Below are 19,658 nucleotides of genomic sequence, written 5' to 3'. Positions count from 1 at the left end.
AATACATCCTTGGAAGGGTATCTGGGGTCCTGGAGTGCTTTAACTCATGCTCTCAGCACTACCAGTATCTCAGATAATACTCCCCAGCCCAACCAATATCACAGCCCAACTGAACAACTCCCAACAAGACCCCTTTCACGGGCCTGGCAGGGCTATCCCACTTTACCTTCAAACAAGGGTTATCCCCCACCCCCTGCTCTCACCCAGGTAAAGAGCAAACTGCCCCTCAACAGGGGAAGGATCACCCTACCAAACACACCTCACAAGAAAAGCATCCATCCATCACCCATTAGTCTGTCAGGTCTAAAGATGCAAAAACAAAACAAAACAAAACACCTGGGCAGTAACAAATCCAACCACCAAAATGGTTGCTATGCTGTCTTTTCCAGAGCTCAAGTGGATTAGACAAAAAATATATACTATATCCTTAGAGGGGGGATAGGCTAGTTTGGACACGAGTTACCAAATCTTAAGTCTTCTCTTTCCACATTAAAATCCACTAGGTTCAAAATAAAATCTATTCATTGTAAAAAATTGTCACCTCCTAAATATCATCAAAAGATGATATTTATTCCCCACAAGTAATACTGGTATTCTCTTTAAGATTATTTTGTTTTGGATGGATGGGTAGATGATAGATAGACAGACAGACATGCATGAATGAAATGTATTCCCTTGTCATCCCTAACATTTCATTCCATGTTCTTAAAAAAAATCCTCTTAGTTTGGACCCCAAGATTTTATTGAATATTTCCACAAGCCAAAGAGAAATTCATCCTTGTGAGTATGATCACTAATTATATTACATTTGCACTTAAAAGAAATAAAACAGTGTATGGCTAAAGGCTGCTTTGAGGTAATAAGTAGTCTATGAAAACTGATGCCTCTCTCCTGACATTTACCTTAAATTTTCATGGCAAGCTCCTTTTTAAGAGTGAGAAATTTGGGGATTTATAACAAAAGAGACTGGACCAGCTTGGCTCTGGGGCAAATTATTTTCTGTACAGCCATTAACCATAAAATAATAGTATTACATAGTTCTGGGATCTCCAGTGTGATGCTAATGCTAGTGCCCTCCAGACTCCCTACACCATTTGACTTTTTAAGAAAGGTGTTTTAATTTGAAAAGTAAATGCTAAGCCAGCATGATACAAAGCAAATAATTAGTTTTTAAATTTTTCTTTGCACATATTATCCACATTGTCTAAGGCATCAAATTGTTCAACATTCTATTTTTAAAAACTTTGCTGAAACTTTTGAAATTATTTAAAATGAGAAAGCTTAAGGCCTTTCCCCACTGTTGAGTTGAGGTGCTAGCTACCCATCTTTCAGTTGGCACAAAACTATCCCTACGTAAAATTTGCTGTCCTCATTGCTGATTCCTATTTTGGCTTTGTTGCATCTTTTCTGTTGCTGCCAAATGGCATTGTCCTGATTTGTGAGTGGGCCTGTCACTGCAGGCAAGATTACTGTGTTTTTCTTCCGGTTTTGCTGCTATCCCTTTCAGCAGGTCACCAGTGAGTGGGGAAAACATCCACCAACCAGAGCTCTGTAGCAGAAATGGACTGGATCTGACTTCGTGACTCTACCTAGGCTTCTCTAGGTTGGTCAGTCTCCCCCTCCTCCCACACAGCATTTGGATATCACCCAAGTTAAAATAATGTGAGATAAAGAATTATATGGGAAGACATGAGAGCAGAAGTAACTCCAGAGAAGAGGGAAGCAGACCCTACTAACCTAACTATGTTCCACAGAATGGGATAGCTGAAACTGTAGCTACCTCTTGACAAGGTAAAGGAAGTGATAGACACTGATAAATACAGAGAAACTAACAACTAAGCAACAAAAAACCAATTTGACATCCCTTATTATTTTCTGGATACAGTAGTGAGGAAAAGTGGGGCTGATGCATCTAAACGTAAAGATCTCCACTGACATACAGTTAATATGGAATTGTGCTAAACTGCCTCTTCTTTTCCTGAAATAAATAATGGAGGTTTGCTCATTTTAGAGTATATCAGCCCTATCGGGCAAATCAGACCAAGAATATGCATGTGAATTAGGGGGGTGTCTATCTGAGATGGTTTTGTAATCCACCTCCATCTTCTGGACTCAAGCAATGTTTCCCTCTTTGTTGCTTTGGTAACAGATCTTTCCTCTCTCTGTCAAGGTCATCCTTTTACTCTTTACAGAGTATTGTTAATACAGAATGCCTTTCTTCCCCAAACAAAACTGTGGAACTCTCCTCTAGCATACTGGAATCCTGGAGAGAATTTCAGGTAAAAAATAAGGATACGGAGGTGGCAGGTATGAAAGTAACTTGAGACAGAAGAGCTAGTACAGAGGCATAGATATCTGGGGGAATGGGGAGGAAGGGGAGACAAAGTGGGGCTAATGATGAAATGTGCAGTGCAATGAAAGCCACATGACTTATATATAGGCATCCAATATCACTTTGTGATGTCATGACATAATTATTTTTTTCATCACTGTGGTATGCACTAGACATCTATGTAGAGTGAGGAAATGCTGCTTCTACTCACACCCTAAGAGTTCACCTGGCCTTCCCTCCTAGGTAATGGGTGAAAAATCATTACAGACTTTATACATATTAAAGCTGTGGCTGGAATAGTGTTAACTTAAAGTGGAAGAGTCTACTTTTATATTAATATGCTTCCACCTCACATTCTAGTATGGTGCCTCATCATGGCAGGGAGATGTTCCTGAGATAAATGAGCGAAGAATGCTGGGAGAGCATGTCAAGCGTATATATACCCTGCAGAGTCACCCAAGGCATAAAGGTCACCCTAGCTGCCCAGCTAAAGCAAGCAGGCACTTATATTAGGCAACAATAATATAGGAAAATGCTGGAGGCATCTTTATAACTTTATAACTTTAATGACAAAGGCAAAATCATCATTGTATACTATGTGGGAGAAGGTAGTTGTAAGCACTTCTGTATTTTACCAAGAAAACCACATAGACAGATAAAATAAAGTGACTGATGATATAATGCTGGATAATGAGCCCCTCAGCTTGGATAGCACTTAACATGCTATTGAGAAAGAACTAAGGATTTTTTGGAGTACTAATGGTATGTAGATTAAAGCATTAGGGTTGTCTAGTTGCTGATGTTATCATGTAGGAAAGGAAATTTGAAGCTGCAAAGGCAGAATTACAGTGGGAACATGGAACATAAGAAGCATGAGTATGGGAAAGCTCAACACAGTAAAAGATGAAATCCATCAACTACACATTGATATCTTAAGCATCAACAAATTGACATGGACTGGAACTGGACACTTTCAGCCAAAAGATCATGCTGTTTACTACTCAGGACATGAAAAACAAAGAAGGAATAGCATTATTTTCATAGTTATGTAGAATATAGCAAACACAATAATTGGGAACACTGCAGCCAATGCCTGAATAATAATAACCCTTTAATACAATGATTATACATGTTTATGCTTCAATCACTGATGCAGAAGAAGAGGAGGCTGACAAATTTTATTGTCAAGTTCAATCTAAAATCAACAGAACATTTAAGCAAGATGTGCTGCCTATATACAAAAATGAATCAGGAGAATGACTTATCAGTTTCTGCCAATCTAATTATTTCTTCATTGCTAACACAATTTTCAAAGAACAAAAGTGACACCTATATACATGGGTATCACAAGATGGAGCACGCAGAAATCAGACTGACTATATTATTGATACAAGAGGTGAAAGAGCCTGGTTTTAAGAACAGAGACATGGCCAGGTGCTGACTGTGGAATAGATCATGAACTGCTCATGTGCAAATTCCAAGTCAAGCTAAAGTGGAAGAACAAACCTACTCAGTTTCCACAATATGATCTTGAGAATATACCCACCATTTTTAAGGAGAACATCAGGAATCACTTTGAAGTCTGAGCCTCATTGATATAGACCCAAAGGAACTGTGGAATGAAATCAAAGAAGCTGTTAATGATGAATATGAAAAGAGACTGCCAAAACCAAGAAACAGCTGGTTTTGAAAAGGCTAAGAATCAAGGAACGTTATTGCTGATGCATGCTGGATAATTGAGAAAGCCAAAGAATATAAAAAAGAAGTCAATATGTGCTTCAGTGATAATAGGAAGGCCTTCATTTGTGATGACTATAACAAGCTGTGGGATGTCTTTAGGAAAATGGGAATCCCAGAACATCTCATTGTCCTCATGTAAAACCTACACTCAGGACAGGAAGCTACAGTCTAGATAGAACATAGTAAAACAGACTGACTTTGTATTGGCAAAACAGTGAGATAAGGCTGTATATTCTCTATTTATTTATTTAACTTATATGCTGAATATATACTGAGGGAGGCTTGACTGGAAGATGAGTGTAGTTTTAAAATTGGAGGAACATCAATAATTTGCTCTATGCTGATAACACTACTCTGGTAGCTAAAAATGCAAATAATCTGCAAGCACTAGTAATGAAAGTCAAGGAGCACAGTGAAATATAAAGGAGACCAAACTAATGACAATAGGTATGGCAACCAAACATAGAATTGACAATGAAGATATGAAATAGTGGATAGCTTCTGCCTTCTAGGGTATTGGAGAAGCCTCCTGAGAACACCACAAATAGTCAAGAAAACAAATGGATCATAGAACAAATCAGTACAGAGTTCTCATTCAAGGCACAAATGACCAAGCTTAAATTATCATATTTTGGACACATTATGTAAAGACCTAGCTCTGTAGAGAAGTGTATAATTCTGGAAAAGGTAGAAGGAAAGGGAAGAAGAGGATGAGCAGCAGCAAGGTGGATGGACTCAATTATAGAGAAGGATAGGTGTACCATTGGAAAACCTAAAGGACCTGGTTGGGGACTGACCATCCTGAGAAGTTCTATCTCTATGATTGTTAAGAGTTGGCATCAACTTGATGGCACATAATCAATCAATCATACTAATGTGCTTAATAATTATATAAGGCTATCTCTCTCACAGACTGGGGATAGGTTTAGGAAGACATTACATGATACAAATGGAAAATTCTCCTTTAAATTTCTGGTTTCCAAGCAGGCTGAGTTTTCATCAAGGAAGATAATCAAAGATATTTGCTTTCTTCAGTAAAGGGCCACAGGATGGACTTACCAGAGTAGCTGATTTCTTACCCGAGACTGCTGATGATTCCTGTAGTAGTCATTCACATTAAAATCATCCAGATCTACAGTGAGACTCTGCTTACACAGCTCACATGTTTTCACTGCACCAAGCTCAGCACCTAATAAACACAAGGGATTTCTGTTATCTTACTTGCAGGATAGATTTTCTGGAGGTAAAAAGTTTAATATTTCCCCTAATTACTATGCCACATATCTGATCAGTTCAGGGCTGTATGTACATTTTGTATTCACAATCACATTACAGAGTAAGTATTTTGTTTACTGATGTTAGCATACTGATTTCCATTTTACAGCTTACGAGATATGCCTGAGATGTACAAAAAATGTGTGTGTGTGCCTTCGAGTCAATGTTGACTCCCGGCAACTGCCTGGACAAGTCTCTCCAGTTTTCTTGGCAAATTTTAGAACTGGTTTGTCACTGCCTCCTTCCTAGGGCTGGGAGAGTGTGACTGGCCCAAGATCAGCTGGCTTTGTGCATAAAGATGGACTAGAACTCATGGTCTCCTGGTTTCTAGTCTGATGCCTTAACCACTACACCAAACTGGCTCTGTACAAACAATACAGAAGAAATTTCAGAAATCTATTGGAGCACAAAAGAACTACTATTGATTGGGTTGGAGCTGAACTTCAGTGCTAATTATAACATTTATATATTCCTAACAACTAATATAGACACACACACAGACATACATGTTCACAAATACATCATACATAGCACAAGTTTGGAATAGGCCAAGTTTTTGCCAATGACAAAAAAAAAAAAAAGGAAAGCTTAAAATGTAGATTTCTTATTTATTTTATCAAACTAATTAACAGAAACCTGTAATTTAGTAATAATCCAATGTAACACAAAAATAATAAATAAAAATATAAAGGGAAAAAATAGCTTGGAGAATAAAAATAACTTGAAAGTCTTTTTCCTTGGCTCTTTGTCCAAAAATACTAATTCATCTTTTGACAAAAAAACACAGGCCAACAATCCATTGAGACAAATCATAAGTAGAATTCTCTTTCCACTGCTATGTAATAAATCTTTTGGCCATCATTTTTGGTTGTCTTGATTCTAAATAGGGGAGATGCAGCCAAGAATGTTATATGCATCTTTAACACACAATGACTGATCCAGTGTCACATTAACAATCCTATTGATTTCAGCCTCACAGGTGAAAATAATAGGACAAATCCAAGCAATATGAGTGAATATTCCAACTCCTGAATTAATTTTCAATATGCAATGCAATTGCAATCAACCTTTAGTAAATATTGGAAGCATGCAATCTGTCAGGACCAGCTCCAACTTTGACTCTGAGGAGGAGACCACTTGAAATGATCCTGGGAAAGAGCAGCCTGTCTTAAGAGCAGCAGGGAGACATCTAGAGCTGATTTGGCTGCAGGGCATTCTGAGCTGCTGGAAACAGCAGAGAATGGGGGGCCTGATCTGGGAGCTCCTCCCATCCCTAAGGTACATAGAGCTGAGCAAAGAGCACAACAGGGGAGATCTGTGTGGCTCTTCATGATGCAAGGGCATTTCCACCAGTGACTGCTTATACCTGGTAGGGGTGTGTGTGAGTTTATTTTATAGCCACTGCTAGCAAGCAATCCCTAATTGGGAATGACTGCTATGCTACCCAGAACTCTCTCTGTTCACCTCATAAAAATGCCTCTTGGAATCCTGCTCTTTGACTTCGGACCAGATTATGACCTATGTTTGTATCTTGAACCTTTGGGTCCCTTCTGACAATGACACTGCCTGCTGCTCTAGCCTCGTTTGCTTGGATTTCCCCTCAAAGATACTGTGACTTGCATTTGGGGTGTATCAGAGAATTCTTATTTCATTTTTGTTACCTGTATTTCTCATTTTAATACTAACTATTACAGCTTTATCTGTGTGTGCATGTCGACTGGGAGCAGGACACAATATGCACAAAACAATTTTTGTTTATAAACCTTATTTTAAAGTCAAATTTATATTCCTTAGAGCAGGGGTTCTCAAACATTTTAGTCTCAGGACACCTTTACATTATTAAAAATGATTGAGGACCCCAAAGAACTTTGGTTTATGTGGGTTATATCTATTGATATAACTTGGTACAGCAGCGATGAAGGCCTTGGAAAAGATATTCAAATGCTGTGATGTGTCTATACCTACAAAGATCAGAATCATGCAAGCTGTGGTATTCCCTTTGACGCTCTATGGAAGCGAAAGTTGGACTTTGAAGAAGCAGGATATGAATACTGATGCTTTGTACTTCAATGTTGGAGAAGACTGAGAATACCATGGACAGCCAAGGAAAGAAACCGATGGATCATCAAACAAGTCAACCCAGAGTTCTCACGCGAGACGCAAATGACCAGACTCAAATTATCCTACTTTGGATACATTATGCAAAGACCTAGCTCTCTGGAAAAGGCTCTAATTCTGGGAAAGGTGGAAGGAAAGAGAAGAAGAGGATGACCAGCAACAAGATGGATGGACTCAGTCACAGTGGTGATGAGTGCACCATTGGGAGACCTGAAAGAACATGTTAGGGATAGATGGTCAAGGAGAAAATCTATGTGTTTGCTAGGAGTCAAAAATGGTTTGATGGCACATAATCATCATAAATCATTTATTGATATGTATTGTATTCAAAATTAAAACTGGGAACTGTTAATATATTTATGAATTTGACTTCATGGACCCCCTGAAAGGTTCTTGGGGTCCCCCAGACCACACTTTGAGAACTGTTGCTTTAGAACAACCTTACATTGGTTTACCAGTACAAGACATTAAAGTCACATAAATATTCAGTGCTAATTTCCTTGTGAGGTACATGGGGATCAGGTGACAGGCCTTTGATTGGACTCTGACCCTGTTGGCATTTCATAAACAAACCAAAGGAATTTCATGCATTCATTTCTTAGTTTAGATTTGTTTAGTTTAATGGTCTCCATGTTTTACTGGCCCCTATGGTTCTTAATACTATTTTAATTGTTGAAATTTAGATTCCATTTTTGTTTTCACTTTGCTGTATCCTATTCAGAGTCTGTCAGCATTGGTTAGAAATATTAATAAATATATGAATAAATTTTATTAACTTCCTCCAGCTCTGTAAAAAGAAGCTACTAGTTTAGAGCCTCTAATCCCTGCAATGCCATCAGAACCAAACAGGTGCAATAACAAGGCCCTGAACTGAATAAACTGTTAAAACCACTCTGAAGTAAATGAAACTTAGTTTTTAATTCTGTGGAAGTTTATCCAGACATCAAGAACTGTGTCTCAGATTTGTGGGCTAACCAAAAGTAATAATCATACAACACTGGAAGAAGAAAACTATATCTGATTTTCAATAGTGCATTGTTGATATATGTTTCTGTCAATATTTGATTTTTTTTTTCAGCAGAGGAAGATGACTTTTGAGCAACATGGTAAATTCTTTGCAGTTGTGCTGTTTATAGCATAATTTTTCAGGCCTCTCCCCCCTCCTGCCTTTTATTATTCTGATTATTAACTTTGAAATTATGTTGTTAATACTGTTGTATGCATCTATTTTTTCTTATTAATTAATATATTATAATAAAATTATTTTTAATGAAAAGCAGTTGGAAAAATAGTGCAAGTCACCCATGCACTGCAGTGAAAGCCTCTAGCAAACTAAAAGGATCAAGGACCTTTTGCACAGAGAAATAACTGGATATAGTTTAGAAAAAAGAAAAAGAATGAAACCCCATGTGTTGGCACTTTACTTAGACAAATAGCTGAAACTAAGTTTTACATATAAATCTACAAGGAAAAAATAATGGAGTATATTTTACTTAAAGATAAAAAGAAAAATTAATGGAACATAAAATAAGCAAATATAACAGTAGGATCATATATTGTGTTTTCAGCTACACATTTGTTTATTGGACTGATATCAAATAATCTTAAAAGACAAAGCACATACAATTAAATATAATGACAAAACAAGAATAGTTGTTTAGAGGTATCAGCTTTAAAATACTTCAGATAGTGCTAAATAACAACACTGTGAAGTTCACAATTGTGAGAATAAGTATTGCAGGACATGTTTGTGATAAAAATAAAGCACTATGGTATAATTTATTTTGCAGCTGCTATTTATGCTATCAAAGAAAGACACAAGTAAAGATGAGACATATGAACCAATCACCTTTTTTCCAAATTTTAATCTGCAAGCAGAGAAGATATTACTAGATTAAATTTTAATCTGATACTGGATGTTTAAGTTTTGATACCTGGCTACAGTGGATATTCCACTTTCTAAATATAAATTCCTACAGTGAAACTCAATAGGGTTTGGAAGTATCAGTTTTTTATTCTGAACTGATAATGTTTTATGCAACAGAGGTAGGATTTGTTGAATACTTGAGTATGCTGAAAGATTGAGGAATCATTCATACTTCTCTTCTTGTTTCTATCTGTGTCATCATAGAATATTGTTCCTATGGCCAACAAAAACAATCCTTTCAAAGAAAAAAAATATAGGCTAACTATAGCCAAGGCATTGCTTAGAAAGAAGAGCTTGATTTTATTTTAAATTGAAGAAAGATAGAAAAAAATCACTCATGTCAAATTGTCAGTATTCCTTCCTTTCTATCACACACACCCCCTTACTTTTTTTCTTCTGCCTATGAAAACAGATGTTTTCTCCTTCTTCAATTTCACACATGACAAATGGTCTTGCAAACATGGAATGGAGACTTACATCCAATTCTAAATAGAGTCATGACACTAAAGTTTCTAGATTTATCTTCAACATACCTAGTTCCTGGGCAACAATGTTATTGCTCATCTGTCAGAGTGGGTGGTAGGGAAGTAGTCAGCTTAGCCAGAAGAGGTGACAAATTGTTTTTAATCAAACTGTTGTTTCTCAATGCTGCCATTTTTCTCTTGCCAAATTTCAGACCATATAATGAAAAAGAGGAACAGTTTCCTTAAGAGGAAAGGGAAATGGGGTGCATTTGAATTGGACCCGGAAGCAAACTGGGACCCAATGCAGCTCACACAGCAAAGGTGTAACATGTCTATCTTTGGGGCACCTAAAATTGCCTGCGCGGCTGCATTTTGAACCAGCTGAAGCTTCTGGATACTTTTCAAGGGTAGCCCCATGGAGAGCACATTGCAATAGTGTATATGGGAGATGACTAGGGCATTAGTGACTGACTGGAGGGATTCCCGATCCAGGAAAGGGTGTAACTGGTGCACAACACGTAGTTGAGCAAAGGCCCTCCTGGCCACGACTGCCACCTGCTCTATGAGCAGGAGTTGTGAGTCCAGGAGGACCCCCAGATTATGCACCAGGTCTGTCTGGGGTAGTGCGACCCCATTCAGAACCAAAGACGGTAAACTTCCAGATACATACAGATACAGAGGAGTCCCCAACTCACAGCCACTCCGTCTCACCAGGGTTCAGCTGAAGCCTGTTATTCCCCATCCAGACCCCCACAGCCTCCAGGCACTGTGAAAGAATACTCACAGCATCACTCAGATCACCTGGGATGGAGATGTGTAACTGGGTATCATCTGCATATTGATGATACCTCATCCCATGGTGGCGGATGCTCTCGCCCAGTGGTTTCATGGAGATGTTAAAAAGGAGCGGGGAAAGTACCGAACCCTGCGCACCCCACAAAGGAGGGGCCATGGGCTGGACCTCTCGCTCCCTATCAACACCGATTGGGACTGTCCTTGGAGGAAGGAGGTGAGCCAGCACAAAACTGTGTCACCCACCCCCAACTTCCCGAGCCGACCCAAAAGGATACCATGGTTGATGGTATCGAAAGCCGCTGAGAGGTCAAGAAGAGCACAACCCCCATCCCGCTCCTGCCAGAGATCATCCAAAAGGGCGACCGATGCTGTTTCAGTCCCAAATCCAGGCCTGAAACCTGACTGAAAAGGCTCCAGATAATCTGTTTCATCCAGGATCCTATGGAACTGCAACACCACCACCTTCTCAACCACCTTCCCTAAAAAGAGAAGGTGGGAGACTGGACAAAAATTGTCCAGTACAGTGGGATCCAGTGATGGTTTCGTGAAGAGGGGGCGTACCAGTGCCTCTTTAAAGGCTTCTGGAAACACTCCCTCTCTCAAGGATGAATTCACCATCGCCTGGACCCACCCACATGTCACCTCCCGAGCTGCCTTAACCAGCCAGGAGGGGCATGGATCTAACTGACAGGTGGTGACATTTATAGCCTGGAGGACCCTGTCCGCTTCCTCAGGTCCAACAGGATCAAACTGTTCCCAGATAACAGGGTAAGTACGTACCACAGGCATCTCCACAAGCCATGCCACACACTTGGTATCCAACTGGGAATGTATCCGAGCGATTTAATCCTCCAGATGCCCAGAAAACTCTTCTGTGCAGCCCTGTAGGCGAGTCACTGGGCCCACCTTTCCCAGAAGAGATTGAGTGATCTTAAACAGGGCCGCTGGGTGGCATTCTGCGGATGCAATAAGAGTGGAGAAATGTTGACGTTTCACCGCTCTTACCGCCACAAGGTAGGCCTTAATAGTGGCTCTAGCCTGTGTTTGGTTGGATTCAGTCCTTGTTTTTCTCCAGCAGCACTCTAGATGTCTCTTAATCCTTTTCAGAACCTACAACTCCTCCATAAACCACAGGGAGTATCGGGCTCGATGGGTCAAGAGAGGTCGCAGAGGCGCAATCTTGTCCAAGGCCTCAGCCACCTTCCCATTCCAGGTGGCAGTTAGGGCTTCTGCTGGACCGTGCAGCAGATCCTTGGGTATAGTCCCCAGCTCCCTCTGGAATCCCATTGGGTCCATCAGTCGCCGGGGGCAGACCAATCAAATGGGTCCTGCCTCCCTGCAGAGGAAGGTGCCATAGGAGAATCTCAAGGCCACCAGGGCATGATCGGACCATGATAAGGGGGACAGATGTAATTCCCCCTTTAGATCACATTGCCACTGCTCAGACAAGAAAACTAAGTCCAGTGCGAGTCAGGTCGCGAATAATCTGGGACAGGCCCATGGCTGTCATGGTGACCATGAACTCCCAGGATGCCTCCAAGGTACATCCCAGGGATGGCAGATTAAAGTCCCCCAGAACCATAAGTCTGGGGAACTCCACCGCCAGTCCCAAGACTGCCTCTAGCAGCTCAGGCAGGGAGGTTGCTATGCAGCAGGGAAGCTAGTACAGTAGCAAGAATCCTAACTGTTCTCATGAGCCCAACCTCAGGTACAGGGTCTCACAACTGGTCACTTGTGGAGCAGTGCCTCTAAAGGCCAACAGAGTCCCAGATGACAACTGCTTCCCCCCTCCCCTGCCCTGGGGTCTTGGCTGGTGCCAAACTGTAAACCCGGCTGGCCATATTTGTGAAAGGGGAACCCCCTATTCAGGGCCCAACCAGGTCTCAGTAATGCATGCCAGGTCAGCCCGCTCCTCAGATCACATACATAAGGGGGGGCCTTGTTGTTGACTGACCTGGTGTTAAGAAGCAGCAGCTGAAAGCCAGGGCCGCCATGGATCTGCTGTCCAGGGCCTGGGTCTGAGTACAGAGGGCCGGAATATTCCACTGGTAACAAACACTGGAGGTGCCTTCCCTGAGCACGGCCCACCCTCTGACTATTTGCAGTCGATACACAGAAGCAGCACACTTCCAAGGTTCAGATTAAAATTGGGCATTTTCTTCAGACAAATGAATTATAATAAGCATCAAAACATAGGATGAGTTTGGGGGCTCAAAAAATTCTATTAACTATTTAATAGACATTGTGTTTTAATTAGACATCCCCTCACCAATTCATTAAATTGAGTGTTTACTGAATACTTGCTTTCCTGGAAATTTTTTCTACTTATGCTGCCTAAATCAGCTCCTTAGCTCTGTATCTTCTCTTGCTAAGTAGAAGTAGATTCAGATCTTTTATCCTTGATGTTTGTAATTGCTTGCAATCAGTGACACTGGCATATTAAAGTATGCCTATGGCCTGCACAATGGTTCTAGCAGTAGCTAATCTATTAATGGACTTCTATGAAAAACAGCATATAATAGGTAGGTGGTGAAGACATATTGACAATATATTTCTCATCTAGGAATGAGATCTATATATTCTGAATGAATTTCTGAATAAATAATTGAGTGATAATAGGTCAAAAGTATCAAATTTATTATTCCAGAAAGTATGAACTGACTAGTAAATGCTATGTATCCAGTGCTGGTAAAACTCCCAATTTTCTAACACTTATTCTCTTCAGAAAACCAGAGATAAAACTATTATTAAAATATAAACAAAACCAGGAACCACTGCCTCCGTTTGTGTTTGCATTAGTAGTGCCCATTCCCCTTTGATAGTAAACTTCTGATAATTAATACCAGATATCAATAATATAATATTTGCTGCTTACATATTTATTGATTTATTTAGTTCCTTCAAATCACTGTTTACTCCTGGCAATTGCCTGGACTTGTCCCTGCAGTTTTCTTGGCAAGATTTCAGAAGTGGTTTGCCACTGCCTGCTTCCTAGGGCTGAGAGGGTGTGTCTGGCCCAAGGTCACCCAGCTGACTTTGTGCCTAAGGCGGGACTGGAACTCATGGTCTCCCAGTTTCTAGTCTGATGCCTTAATTACTACACTAAACTGGCTCTCACTTAAGTAAATAGGAAAATAAAATGCTTATGTGTTGGAGGCAATTTACTGCTACATTTTGACCATTTATAAAAAGTTGCTGTAGTAGCATCCTAAGTGTGAGAAGTCTGAAACCTGTGCCTGTAACCCTCAATCTTCCTTTTACTAATGGTGTTTTACCAAGAAAACAAAATGAAAAATGAACAGTAGAAATTTGCTGAAGAAGAATAAAATGACCAGGAATAAAAAGAAATAAGAAATAAAGGGTTCAGCTCAGCTGTTTGAATGGATGCAGAACAATGTAGCTGCTGCAGCAATAAAACTAAAAGAAAAAAAGAAAAAAGAGGGAGTGGGAGACATACAGCCAGTCCTCGCTTAACGACCATTTGTTTAACAATGGTTTGAAGTTATGATGACCTCAGAAAGGCTGTAAAGCACTTCCAGCCATCGTAAAATGTCACGCCCCCACCCCCTTTTTTATTTTTTCCAGTTTTTGGTGGAAAGAAGAAGGGGAATATGTGATTGTGTGTGAATATTTGGGTATTTCAGCATGGGAATATGATTGCTGTGTGTGAGAAAGAAGGGCTGGAATATAGGGAGACCTCATTATTCATGGGAATTATGTTCAATGTGGATAATGAAACTGCAAGTAACAAAACTTTAAGCCTATGGGAATTGGGGGTTAGGTTCCAGCATCCTGGAAAATGACCAAAAAATCAATAAAGCACATGAAAAAACTGAATGTAGGGTTAGTGATCCAGTCAACTTTGTCCACTGCTGATGGTATGGCTGCAGCAGGTGAGAAATCACTTTCCCAGGACACAACTTTTTCCACCATGCATTTCATGTATGGGACTTGATCTTTGCAAGGGATGTCATGAAGTTCTCAATAGAAGTTGCAATCATACCATGGTCCGTAGGTTTGATCAAGAGGAGGTGACGGATGGCAAGAAAATGGATCTTCAGGTTCAGGTGTGCAAATGCAGAGCTGCAAGGTGACCAGGGATGTTGTTGAGCAGCAGGAGGACTCTAAATGCCAGGCTCCCAAAGGTAAAATATCCCTCCACCTCATATGGAAAGCAGTTGTTGATCTAGTAAGAGAAAAGTGCTATGGACACCCTCACTCTCGTGTTGGTACACCAGAGTAGTGATGTCCCCACAAGCCAATAAGTGTAGCTGCTTTACTTTCTTGCTCAAGGACAACATTTTGTGCAAACATTTGCCACTTTCTGCAACAGAGTTCTCCATTATGAGCTTGCTCATGATTCCTAAGAATGCTACAGTTCTCTGGGATTGCTGGAAAATTGGGGGGATGAAAGCAATGTTCTGTGCTGTGCACTTGTTCATTTTTGCTGTGGAAAAAATAACATGCTGGAAGAGAACAACCACATATAAGAACATTGCAGAGTGCTGGGAAAGTGAGTGAAGGCTTGCCCATGAACAAAAAATAGACTGCTCTGAACAGTATGCCAAAAACTGCAGGTATTAAAAATGGATTACTGTGGGTTTAGGCCATTTATTTATCAAGCGTGGATATGTGAAACCATGGATAATGAGGTCCATCGATTAATTTTGTAAATGAGGTTGGGAGATGTCTGAAATTAGGGTGGGGTCTAAAATTCAGAGTTATCTTCCTTTCAGATAAATACAGTAAATATGATTAAAACCCATTAAGTTCAATAATGGAAAGTGTATATAGTTGTCATAAATTGTTTTTCCTATGGCTTGAGGCACGGCACCAAAATAATTAGTCAAGGAGCTTTAAGCAGGCTTACCTAAACGTGCACATTGAACAGTCAAATTTTGGACTAAGCAATCAATAAAAAATAAAAATCATCTGCAGCTATCCATACATAGTTAAGATTAGCTATGGATTATTATAATGATATATTTTTACAATGTATTGAAATGCTTATGTAGAATTTTTTTATCTGTGTATAAGTCCAATAATATATACCCCAGATGTTCTTGTTTCATTTTCTTCTTTCTTTAGTTTTATTATTTTTCCTTTTTTATAATTTTATGTAGTGTTTATTTTTATTTTTGTTTTTTCCATATTCAATTAATAAAAGCAAAAATAAAAACACAAAATAAAATAACACATTGTTCTATTATTACAAAAGTAGGAAGGTGATTAATAGTATTATCTAGTTTTCTTTCTCTTGATATCAGCATGGTTGAGCTATTTGGTAACATGATAGAATTTCCAAAATGTTCATGCTAATATTTGTTCACTGTTTGAACCTGTAAACATACCTGATTTTATTTTAGCCTTTAACCAGGTCTTCAGACATTCCTGATGGACAAACCGAAGAGTTCCTCCACATCCACAAGGTTCTAGCAGAGGATTGGTTACAGATCCTCCTGCAATTTGGCATATCCTACACTGATCTCCCTCCTCTTCAGAATCTTCTGCCAGGAGACTGGAAATACAAGGGAATTTTACAATGTTGCAAAATTTGAATTCATATCAAAGATCTGAAAGAATGGCATGCAAAAGTGCATGCCTACAATATGTTTGAAAATTATTAAAATTATGGTGCAGCAAGAAAAAGCAACGAATCTCTTACTTTTGAATTCTCTCTTGCATGCTTGAGTAGCTTCCTCCATATACTCAATTTAATTATAATACAAAATTGCAAAAGATATGTCTCTCTTTTTCCAGGCTTCAAATTAAATTTTGTTTAATTACATTTAGAAAGTATCTCAATTTTTCCTCAAATTCTACTTATTTTTGGAAAGCTGTAATAGTGGACCCTCTGAAGAATCTAAAGTCTTGCCAGAGAGCAGCAGAGCTTTTTCTCCTTTATTTCCTCATCAGAGAAGGGAAGTATTTCATACCAACGGCTGATAAAAATTCCTTCCCAACCATTTCAGTTTGGTACCCTAAAGAAGTTGCATTTAAAACAAAAGTTTCAATATTGTTCAAATTAGCCAAGTTTGGACAACACTTCAGAGGAAGATATGAAAGTATGGGCATGATAGACAGGTTAATAGATAGGTTGCGGTGTTAATGGGAATTGCTTCAGGCTGGTTGCATACTAAGCTCACTCCAGAAAGAGCAGACTGCTCTAGAGAGAGCTCCACCCAGCACAGTGGTAACCTACTCAACTTTGTATCTGTGAACTTGTTCATGCAACATAATAAGTCACACTGTTTGGTTAACAAGACCACGCGCTCCACAGTCTCTATCCTATGTACATGTAAAATCTCAGGCTTATCTAAAGTTAATGTGTCTTGCAAAGCAGGACTGGATACCAACCCTGGTTACAGATGGTATAATCTGAAACGAAAGCTACTTTTAGATTTCAGTTCCTGGTAAGCGAACGTATCAGTCATCTGGATTCACTTGACATGTTAATTGCTAAGTAATTTTGGGGATTTGGTTAAAAGATTGTATGAACATAAGAAACTAAGAAGAACCGTACTGGATTAGGTGAATGGTCCATGTGGAGGACAAGTAACATTCTATCCTAACACATATGATTCTGAAGTGCATATTAGACCAAACAGGCAAACTGAAACTGCCTGATGACCCTGGAGACGAAGGAGACAGATAACAAAAAACAGGTTGTCTTTCTTGTGATGTGAAGGGAGTGACTATGTGGGTATAAGAAAGGATATTGTATTGTCCGGGGGGGATGGGTGGCATACAAATTTAATAAACAAACAAACAAAAATAATATTGTTTATGTTAAAAGGTGCTAGTATCAGTAGAAAAAGCAGGCTTGGAGCCTCCTGTCAGCCTCCCAAGTACACCAGACAGGAAACACGACCAGATGAGCTAATTCTACTTTATTGTTAGGCTACATTAACAGAATCTTACAAGTCTGAAAGTACAACTCTTCCACCGTCCCTTTTTACTGCCTGATTAGTTAGGGTGGATCCTTCTAAATTTCTTTCTATGCCCATTACTCAGTTGTGGGCTCCTCCCCCTTTTATCTGATCATTCCCTAGGCAGCATCTCTCTCCCACCGTCCTCCAAGGTCATTCTCACATTCCATTATACCTCCTAAGAACAGCAGAAGTAGAGGTGCCAGGTCAGCCCATAGAAAGGTCACCCCATGTTTTTATCAGATTCTATATTGCTGTTGTAAAGGTCATGTTATAATTTACACTGCTTTTGTAAGTCCTATGTATCATTTTCAGAAGGTATATAACCTTGTGGGCTTTGGGGTCCTTTTGCACTCCTTTGGTGAAGAGCCCAGTGATGACTGTACCCATGCATGCCAAGAAAGAATACTTTGTTGCTTCTGTCGCCAAAGACTTTGATTCCTTACTTAAGGGGGCATTTTTCCTACAACAGCCCATCTACTTCAGATAATTACACAGTGATCAGCTGGATGCTTTCAAAAACTTCATTAATATGGTCAAAAGGGTAATAGCATTCCTCCACTATTGCTTCCTAAAAATTGATATTCAGGGCAGCCATCTATGACTTTGGAAGGAGGCAAAGTCAAGAATAGTACCCACTGACAGACTGATCTTCTAGGAATTTGTCCAAATCCCTTTTAAAAATCTACATTTGTGCTCATATTTGTAATTATCTAATAGTAGCAAATGCAGCAAACCAAAGAATGGAGAAGGAGTAATGGTGGCATATATGACCCTATTAGCAAAACAGGATTAGTGTGGCTTGAGAACAGTCAGAATACAACTAAAAAACAAAACAAAACACAGCTTGGCCAGCTAGCTTTCCTAACTTGCCCACAGTCTTTCTGCTTTACCATTCTGCTTGAAGAAGAGCTCCTGGAGTTAAACATTTTGCACACTACTTTATAACCTGGTATTGGCTGAATTATTAACAGTACGTATTCTGGCATTATTCTTAAAAGCAGCACAACTACTTTCAATTTTGGTGTAACAAACAAAAATTTGACAATCCTTGATCAATGATAAAATATTATTATGAACTATAAAGGGACCTTTAAGTATGAAGGACTTTAAAATTAAAATTTAGTATAATACAGAATAAAAAATGCTTGTGGATTGTTTATATTTTGTCATTTATGTTCATCATCAAGTCGGTTTAAAAAGGATATCACCTTAATTTAGAATAATCAGTTGTGTACACTTGAATATTTTGATATGTTGAGGATAGTTTTCAAAAAGCCTCTCATTTATGATTTGATTTTTCCCAGTTTGTTTTTGAAAAAAGATGTTGGGAATTCTAATGAGACCCACACAGTTCAGCTTAGTCTTATTTTTAAAAATAAGATGATGCTGGAAGCAGATGATGACTTTAGTGACAATGGCAAAGGCATCAGTTCATACTGTGAGGGAGAAGGCAATAGTAAACCACTTCTGTATTTTTACCAAGAAAACCACATGGATAGAAAATATAAAATGACTGAAGATATAGTGCCAGATGATGGGTCCCTCAGGTCAGATGGCATTACTGAGGAATAGCTGAGGATCTTTTGGAGTACTAATGATGTTTATGATGTGGCTAGATTAAAGCCTTTGGGACATCTAGTTTCTATTCAGGAAAAGAAAATCTAAAGCTGCAAAGATAGAATTACAGTAGGAACATGGAACGTAAGAAGCATAAACACGGGAAAACTCAACACAGTGAAAGATGAAATGAAATGAGCACAAATTGACATCCTAGGAATCAACAAATTGAGATGGACTGGGATTGGACACTTTCAGTCAGAAGATCACACTGTTTATTACTCAGGACATGAAAAACAAAGAAGAAATAGCATTGCTTTTATAGTTAGGAAGAGTATAGCAAGAACAATACTTGGCTATAATGCAATCAATGACCAAATAATATCGATTAGACATTATGGATAACTCTCCAATCATTCAAATTTATGTTCCAATCACCAGTGCAGAAGAAGAGGAGCTTTATTAATTTTATGATGTTCAACCTGAAATCAACAGAATATGCAAGCAAGATGTGCTGC

The 19,658-nt window shown here is 39.2% G+C and overlaps 1 protein-coding gene across 1 annotated transcript in view; it reads right to left on the bottom strand.

Moving 5' to 3' along the window:
• MARCHF10 (membrane associated ring-CH-type finger 10) overlaps positions 1 to 19,658 on the bottom strand; it is a 75,494-nt gene that overhangs the window by 9,085 nt on the left and 46,751 nt on the right. The window contains exons 8-9 of the mRNA XM_025170072.2: positions 16,003 to 16,169; positions 5,152 to 5,261 (exon numbers count right to left, since the gene is read on the bottom strand). Of these exons, the coding sequence (XP_025025840.1) occupies positions 5,152 to 5,261; positions 16,003 to 16,169 (277 nt within the window). The remainder of the gene's footprint in view (positions 1 to 5,151; positions 5,262 to 16,002; positions 16,170 to 19,658) is intronic.

Source organism: Python bivittatus, unplaced genomic scaffold, assembly GCF_059951505.1.
Source record: "Python bivittatus isolate LINGU-HERP-01145 unplaced genomic scaffold, Pbiv_v1 ctg000000_np1212, whole genome shotgun sequence".
NCBI classification, from domain to species: domain Eukaryota; kingdom Metazoa; phylum Chordata; class Lepidosauria; order Squamata; family Pythonidae; genus Python; species Python bivittatus.
The sequence above is the reverse complement of the archived record's forward strand: the minus strand, read 5'-3'. Positions and strand labels throughout refer to the sequence as shown.